The 8,608-nt window shown below is 35.8% G+C and overlaps 1 protein-coding gene across 3 annotated transcripts; it reads left to right on the forward strand.

The window, feature by feature from the left end:
* The first annotated feature begins 3,551 nt into the window (after window positions 1–3,551).
* On the forward strand, window positions 3,552–8,271 carry LOC148864651 (E3 ubiquitin-protein ligase SINAT2-like). Of its 3 annotated transcripts, none has more exons than XM_088978909.1 (4): window positions 3,552–3,907; window positions 4,792–5,185; window positions 5,633–6,019; window positions 7,752–8,271. In XM_088978909.1, exons 2-4 carry the CDS (start codon window positions 4,973–4,975, stop codon window positions 8,070–8,072), a joined length of 921 nt encoding a protein of 306 aa, XP_088835035.1. In that variant the 5' UTR covers window positions 3,552–3,907; window positions 4,792–4,972; the 3' UTR covers window positions 8,073–8,271. The 3 variants fall into 3 exon arrangements, with proteins under 3 accessions (XP_088835035.1, XP_088835036.1, XP_088835037.1); XM_088978910.1 differs by having other exon boundaries at window positions 3,847–4,090; XM_088978911.1 differs by lacking the exon at window positions 3,552–3,907 and adding an exon at window positions 4,132–4,209.
* Window positions 8,272–8,608: the final 337 nt, after the last annotated feature.

Consider the following 8,608-nt stretch of genomic DNA (forward strand, 5'->3'; position numbering starts at 1 on the left):
TGAGGAAGGAAAAGGTATATTACATATTCCCATCCTATAATTTGAGGTAGTCATACTTAGTTCCCTCGACTTTCACTTGCAATAAATACCCATCCTAGACTTTTAGATTCCAACACTTTGCCCCTTCCTTTAATATCCAGTCAATTGACTTAGAAAAGATTTTTCATATGGCTTCTAAAACTCCAGAATACCCTTATAACATTTTATGGGGTTCGACTATGATACTAGAAAGATATGATATTTATCAAAATTCAATCAACTGGTATCATAAATGTGTTAGTCAATTGGGTGGTATTTATCAAAATTCACATCTGGGTTATGATTTTTGATTGGTCAAGGCTCTTTTGACACCATGTCTTTCCGGCATCATAGATTTTCCCCATTTCATGAGACCATTTTGAAGAATTTCAAAGAAAATTGATAAAATACATTAAAATAAAATAAAAAAAAGAATAGAAACATGCAAAAAAATTTAAAATACAACAAGAGAAATTAACCCGGCTTTTAATTAACATGCCTATTTTCATGATTTTTCTTTTAATATTTTCTTCTCTCAAGTTGTAGACTCTTAGTCCATCAAACGTTAGATGGGCATTTTAGAAATTTTGTTTTTTATCTTTGAACTCATTAATAAGATACTAAGATGGTGTTTGGTATCATGGCAGCATCGAGTGAGGCATTTTTTTTTGGAGGAAACTAAAACACCATATCACACTAAGGTAGTGTTTGAGAACACTTAAAAGAAGTTAATAAGTACTTCTTTTAAGACATGGAACCACACATTAAGTGGTTTTTAAGTACTTATGAGTGTTTGGTAAAAAAGTGGGGAAGTACTTCTTTGGAAAAGTGACTTCAAATCGGCTCTTTTTAAGTACTTTTTGAAGAAGTACTTCTAAAAAAAACAGAATGAACCAGTCATTGATAATTTTTTTAATGCCTAAAATACCCCCACGCCCAAAAAGCACCATTCATCATCTTCTTCCTTGACTTGTCCCTACTCCCCAATTTGACGCTTCACGGTTTTAGCTTCATCATCTTCCTTCTGCCCCTCCCTCCCTTGCTCTGTCCCTTCATCTACCTCACCTCCCCGCTGACCAACTTTGCCATTGGAAACCTTTCTTCTTTCTTTTCTTCTATTCTTCAAATTTTGGTCCCTCTTCGTAAGTTCCTCTCCCAATCTCTCCCCTATTTCTCTCCTTGCTACTACAATTCTTAGTTGGAACTTTTTTTCTATGTAGAACAAGTTCAATAGCGTTGGAATCTTCATCGCATTGTCAGTTTCAATAAGGATTTTGGCAGACTATAACTGCTCCCAGTGGCGGTTCCTATCATCAAAACTTTTGAATTTGCGTATTGCATTTCCTATAGGCCCTGATGTTGTTCTCTCTCCCTCCCTATGAAAATTTGTTAGGGGCTTTTAATGGCGGAAATATTGCGGTGAAATTAGAGTGGAGACTCAATTTCAGAAACTAGGGTTTGTGATACTTGGACGAAATTCCCATTACAAGGTACGGATAAGAAACGAGTACAACATCGCGGATCCGAAGCTGTACAGAGCTGCTAATAAAGATGATCCCGAAGCGCTACTTGAAAGCGTTGCTATGACTGGACTTGTCGGCATCTTGCATCAACTTGGAGACCTATTCTCTGTCGTCTTCCCCTATTATTATTATTATTGTTGTTGTTGTTGTTAATAGTAATTATTATTATTATTATTATTATTATTATTATTATTATTATTATTATTATTATTATTACTATTATTATTATTATTAATTAAATCCACATGACAGCCCACATGGACTGTCAGTTGAAATGTATACTATAACATGTGAAAACCATTGTATATATGTATGAGTGAAGTGATAGTTAAAATTGTCATTTGTGTCAATATAAACACTTATGGGGAAAGTAGCTTACCAAACATTGCCATCTCAATAAGGGATTAAAAACATAATAAGTGATTTGAAAAGTAGATCACCAAACAACCTTAGTAGTTGTTAAAATAAGTACTTTTAAGAAATAATTATAAAACAAGTACTTAATCATCAAACAAGACGTAAAAATGACCACAAAAACACTACTTTTGTTGTTTGATATTGTCGTTGTCATATAGGAAAAGTAGCAATGTTTTCACGTTGTAATTCATTTTGGTTTGAAGTGAAACAATTGTGGGTGATTTTTTTGATAAAGTATATGACGCATATATTGCACCAACATAGGTTGATGTTTATCTTATGCTAGCTTCCTATCTAACAACCAATATTTGCTTATTTAGAGACCCAACAATTAAAATATATCAAGATATACGTCCAACGGTTCGATTGGATTGTTCAAAATGGAAATCCAAGAGATGTCATAAGCCATAATAAACTCTTTATGCATATATATTTAAACTTATAATTATATTTTTCTTTCAAACTAATAATGTATTTAAGCGTATGTCCCATGCTTTATCTCACATCCCATCCCATGCATGAAATGTTTTTTTAATGCGCCCATATGAGTTCTTCACGCCTCATGCATTATGTTGAACTATGCTTTCCATGGCAAGAAATTATCTAACGAACCTAGGCTGAAACATAATTTTTGTAAAGCTAAATCTGTACGTTGAATCATCTAATCAAACATAGTAATTAAGAAATTATCCCTCCATCACTTCAAGACTATTAAGATCATTACTAACTACACCCACACCCATAAGACACATTATATCATGTTTCAACCACAAAATACAATAAAATCAAAATATTTGTTGTTATGCTATGGACATAGTTGAAGGAGTTAGCCAATTGAAATGAGATTGAGGTGGCATTTGGTGTGTATCAAAATATTGCTTTGTTTATATAGGCGGTGTTTTGTATGGTGTCATGCATGTTATTGCCAAATCATCATTTATCTCATCATGTTGATCCGTATGCATAGGTATTCACAAAAGTAGGTATGATTTATGTGTGCATCAACCGTTAGGGGAATGTTCATTTTAACATTTTCCTCGATGGTTAAGCGTTTATTCACTATTCCATGATGAGGTGCCTAATGATGCGTAGTTATTTATAAATGATTTATCAAATGCTTTTCTTGATTTTGAAAACAAATCAAATATAAACATTTATTTAATAAACGGAAACTATACCAAATATATACCTAAAGAACCATTGTGAAGTATGATCCCCTCTCACTTGACAATGGGAAAACCAATGCCTATAGTTCACTTTGATTTTTGCCGTAAATAATTTTTACAGATTAAACAATTGAATATAATATTTCAATAGATAATAAATCATCTAAATATAAATAGTATCTAAAACACAACAAACAATTCATTTCAAACAGTTAAAACAAATAAGATTTTATAATAAGCATAACATGTGTTCAATCAAAATGACATCAACACAACAAAAGTTCAATTAACTAGTTAATTTATGAAATGATGATTCCACATCCACTGAATCTCTTCCATTACTAGATAGGGGTAAAACGTTGGAATCTCAAAGTTTCACGGTAGAGGGGGGGGGCTAACATAAAAGAAAAAAGTAAAGGGGGGGGGGGGGGGCGCTAACATAAAAGAAAAAGAAAAAAAGAAAAAAGTAAAGGAGGGGGGAGCAAAAAAGATTCCAATCCAATGCACGATCTGGTCTACGTTATTCCGTTCCGCCAACACCACCACCGTCTCCCCTCTTCTCTCGGTGTGTAGTATGCTAGGCTTACAACTTAGAAGGTTTCTTCAGTGAAAGCGGTGACTCGCATACAAATGGACAAAGGCTAAGCAGACAGAACAAATCGCGTTGTTTCTGAAACTCAGGGAACCGTATACGACATCAAACCCCCACGCGTTGTCGGAGCAAACTTTTTAGGGTTCTCTTTTTTCTGCGCTTTCGTAATCTTCCTCTCGGCCGTTGTCGAGGTGATGAATCTCTTTCCCCTTTTAGATTCTTCTCTTTATCCTCTTCGATTTCCTTGTGGCTTGTTTAGTCCTTGAATTCAACCGTGGAGTTACAGATTCTACTGTTTTCTCTAGGGTTTTGACCCTCTTTATCTCTTTTTCTGTCGCTTTGTTTTGTTGTGGAACTTCCCTTTCCATCCGCAGGTACTTGAAATGTGACATTTGGGGATTTGGGTTATTAGGGTTTGCTTGAATTTCAAATGGGTTTTGGTCGAATGGTTTGAATCAGTGAGTTTAGGGGGTCTGAGTCTGGTTGAGTTTATGTCGGTGGAAATTCCTTTCACCCTTTTATTTTTTGCATTTCCTGTTTCTTTAGCAGCATCTGGACTCGGACTTACATTTGTGTATTTGAAACTGAATTGCATGTTGTTTATGTTTTACTTCGACTCTGATAGATTAGTCCTTCGTGTGAAACGGGTGCTTGAGCTGAATTTATTTTGAATTTTTATAAGTGATTCTTTAAGAAGAAATAAAGTATATTTTGTGAATAATTTCCAGGATTTTTAGTTTTCTTAACAATTATTATGTAAATTCTTTCTAATTTTCTTGCTGATTCTAACTTCTGTTTATTTTTATATTCTAGATATTGGTAATATCAACAAGTAGGAAAGCTAGATTCGTTAGCTTTTCAACTTTTACATGTTATGGATGGATCTTTTAAATTCTAAATCTTCTCCTTTTCTCGGTTTAACCAATGTATTTTGTCAAGTTTAAACCGTCTGTGTTTTTTTTTTCTTTTTTTTTCTGCTGGGTATTTGCAAGTGCATTAAACTTTTTCTATGGTTATATAATCAACAACTTGCTCCCATGCCTTATTTGAGTTCCTTTTCTTTTGTGATCTGCAGTTAATGAACCTCAATCCTTACTTCATATAATTGATTCCATGGAAATGAGGAGACTGGGTTTCTGTTAATTTAAGTTCTCAAGTATCAAATGGACGAGTTCCTTGGCAGGAATTTGAACATTGTTCTCTATAAGAATTATTAGGTACCCAGATTTTGAGAAACTGAAGCCAGTTGGCCTTGGATGGCTCCAGGAAGCAGTATCCGCGTAGAGGTTCCAGAATCTTTGTCCATGAATATGGAATTATCTTCAACTAAAAATGAAATGGAGAGTGCTCTGACGGGTAAAATTTCCAACATTTCTAATGCTCAAGTGGGTTTGTCATCAACCAGCGGTGTGCATGAGCTACTTGAGTGCCCAGTTTGCACCAATTCCATGTATCCTCCCATACACCAGGTCCTTCTCCCAATTTCTGAGCTCATGTTTCATTTTTCAGTTTTGTATAAAATGAGACATAATTGTCTCTGGTTTTATGTTTTTATTTTATAATATACTGTTCAACCTGATATTGCAGATGTATTTTGCATTTCCTTTTACTCATTAGTATTTTTGTGAAGACTGCAAATAAATGATTAGCTAAATGAATTTTAGTTGAGTTTTAATGTCGTGGTGTGATCCTTTTCATCAATTTTTTGCTTTGTGGCTTATAATAATATTGTATAAGAAATTCTTTCTTAGTAGTCTCTAGAGAATCCAGAAATTCTGGTTCTTAAACTTGTTTTTTACCTTTTCATATTTCTGACATTCACCACCATTTTTCTTGTCCAGTACATTCTGTGTTGTTTATTCTATATTATGTTTATTTTGCCTTCAATTTATTTGCTGTGGTATGGATGTTTGCAGTGTCCAAATGGCCACACACTTTGCTCGAATTGCAAAGCTAGAGTACATAATCACTGTCCTACTTGCAGATTCGAATTGGGAAACATAAGGTGCCTAGCTCTTGAGAAAGTGGCTGAGTCACTTGAACTTCCTTGCCGATTTCAGAACCTTGGATGTCCTGACATGTTCCCTTATTATAGTAAATTGAAACATGAGCAGCTGTGCAGATTCAGACCCTATAATTGTCCTTATGCGGGTTCAGAATGCCTGGTTACCGGTGATATTCCAACACTTGTTGCACACCTTAAAAATGATCACAAGGTGGACATGCATGACGGATGCACATTTAATCATCGCTACGTCAAATCCAACCCACAAGAGGTTGAGAATGCAACATGGATGCTCACTGTAAGTCATGTTTTTTCCTTCTCATCATGGCTTTGTATGGCTGAGGCAAGCTGGTATATTGGTTACAAGGTTCAAAATTTCGTCACATATCAGGCCTTATCGGCCGATACATATTGTACTGGTGGATCACCGATATGCCAAATATGTAGCTTTTGGGATTTTGACCTATTTCAGGGGTAGGCAGGTCTAAGACCTATCCCTGTCCTATTTTTGAGAAAAAAAAAAACTAAAGCAGATAAGTGGCATGTGGTACAAAGTACTGATACACCCCTTTATTGATACTTTGAACCTTGATTGGTTACTAATAAAGAAGGCTGATATTATGAGTTTCACCAACATTGGGGGCAGAGCTAAGGGGTGTGGGGCTTAAAGTTTGAAAAACCTGTATATGTGGGAGAATTATAGGATGTGTCCTTCCATCTTAATAGAGCCCCCCCCCCCCCCCCTCCCCCCCCCCCCCCCCAAAAAAAAAAAAACAAAAAAACAAAAAAACAAGAAAAGGAAAGAAGAAAAAAGAAAATTATGAATCCTGACTCCAGCAATGACCAACACAACCATTTGATTCATCAGAGTCAACAGAACCTTAAGTTACCATCTAACTAGGAAGTGGTTGATTTTTCTATATTTTTGCAATACAGAGAAAAATGCAGCTACCTAGAAAATCGGAATCATTATCACAAAGTGATATCAGAATTCATAAAATAAAAATGAAATAAAATATTTAGCAAAAAAATACAATAAATTAGATAAAACAAAACCCCACCAACAAAACAAGGAGAATCCTTCCCATTTAATTATGTCTTTTATATTCCTCTTCTGTACATACTGGGGTATTTTAATCCTAGAAATAATGTCTAGTTGGATACGGCAGATGCAGACAATGTGTCTGGTAGGAACCTGATTAGTCATGTGTATAATGATGTCCTTTATTCAGGAGCCAATGCTAGTGCAACCATGAATCTTAAAACCACAAACCTTTAAACTACAAAGAACAAATGAAAATATCCATAACCTATCAAGTTCCTTGTGATAAAAAGCACATAGTGTTAGCGTTGCTTTTATTTATCTGGGCCCCATACTCTGATGTAGCTTACTTTTTTTTTCTATCAATAACATAGATTTCATTAAATGATTAAAGACTGAAAATACATAGAAAGGGAGCAAAAGTAGCTTAACTCCCCATAACACCGCTTGTCTAGCTAAGCCATCTGATGTAGCTCACTTTTCCCCAATGAATGATAATCCTGACTTTTCTTGAAACTTTTAAAATAACCTAAGCTGAAATGGTAACCTTCTGCCTGTGGCAGAGGTCCATTGGCTTAATTTTCCACAAGGAGAATGACCGAGGGGCCATTGCATGGCACAGTGGTAAAATCCCAGGCTGATAAAGCATGAGAAAACCGGCTCAAGCTTGAGAGCTGCAACTTTGTGCAAAAAATAAAAATAAAAATAAAATAAAATAAAGCCAAAGATTAGGTCCATGTCCAGTCTACCCCTCTCAAGACCCTGGAAAGCCAGGACCATCCCTAGAGAGGGTAAACCCAGGAGAACATGTGGAAACATTTTGGGCTGCCACCTTGGTGTCATTGTTTAAAATTTGTGTAGAAGCAGTATTTCCTAATTCCAATGTGTTCTCTAAATTTCTATACGCATATGCATATATTTAGCATTTTGCACATACATTTTCTAGTATTTTTTTCCTCGTTGGCTAAACTGTTAATCATTCATGTAGGTTTTTAATTGCTTTGGGCAACACTTCTGTCTACACTTTGAGGCATTTCTTCTGGGAATAGCTCCAGTTTATATGGCTTTCCTGAGATTCATGGGAGATGACAACGAAGCAAAGAACTTCAGCTACAGTCTAGAAGTAGGTGGATATGGCCGGAAACTAATATGGCAGGGGGTTCCCAGAAGCATTCGAGACAGCCACAGGAAGGTCCGTGACAGCTATGATGGGTTGGTCATTCACCGTAACATGGCACTCTTTTTCTCCGGTGGCAATAGACAGGAGCTGAAGCTGCGAGTGACTGGTCGAATATGGAGGGAACAATAGACATGGCCCTTAAAGTATATTTCCGAGCCTTATTCCATGGCCATCATTCTCGTTGATTTAACTGTGAATAATCTGACCCTAAGACCAGAAATTATATGCTTGATCTGGTGCATGCTTTAAACTGTAAATGAAATGAACTTTGTGTTGTAAGCTTAAGAATAAATTCCCCTCCACCCCCACCACATGTATTTACCCAAAATTGTTTCTTGGCCTACTGGAATTCTTATTTCAGGGTTTCAGCCTGTTCGGGTTTACCAAAAGAAGATTAAAGATCTTGATTTAACATAGACAACTCATTAGTAAACTGAATATATTTATTAGCCAAGCAAGAAATATGAAGTACCAAATAAGGTAGTAAATATGAATTTGCTACATGCCAATGATGTATGCATCCAAATAACAGAATGTCTTTCAGAAAACCAATCGCATTAGCTTTCATTCGAGCCGGGAAATGCAGGGCAAACAGGAGTACAGGACTACAAATCCAGCTGCTTAGCCCATAAATGGTATCCAGGGAAGGGTAAGCTGGGGGGATT

Source organism: Nelumbo lutea, chromosome 3, assembly GCF_056320005.1.
Source record: "Nelumbo lutea isolate HS-2025 chromosome 3, American lotus-T2T, whole genome shotgun sequence".
In the NCBI taxonomy this organism is placed as follows: domain Eukaryota; kingdom Viridiplantae; phylum Streptophyta; class Magnoliopsida; order Proteales; family Nelumbonaceae; genus Nelumbo; species Nelumbo lutea.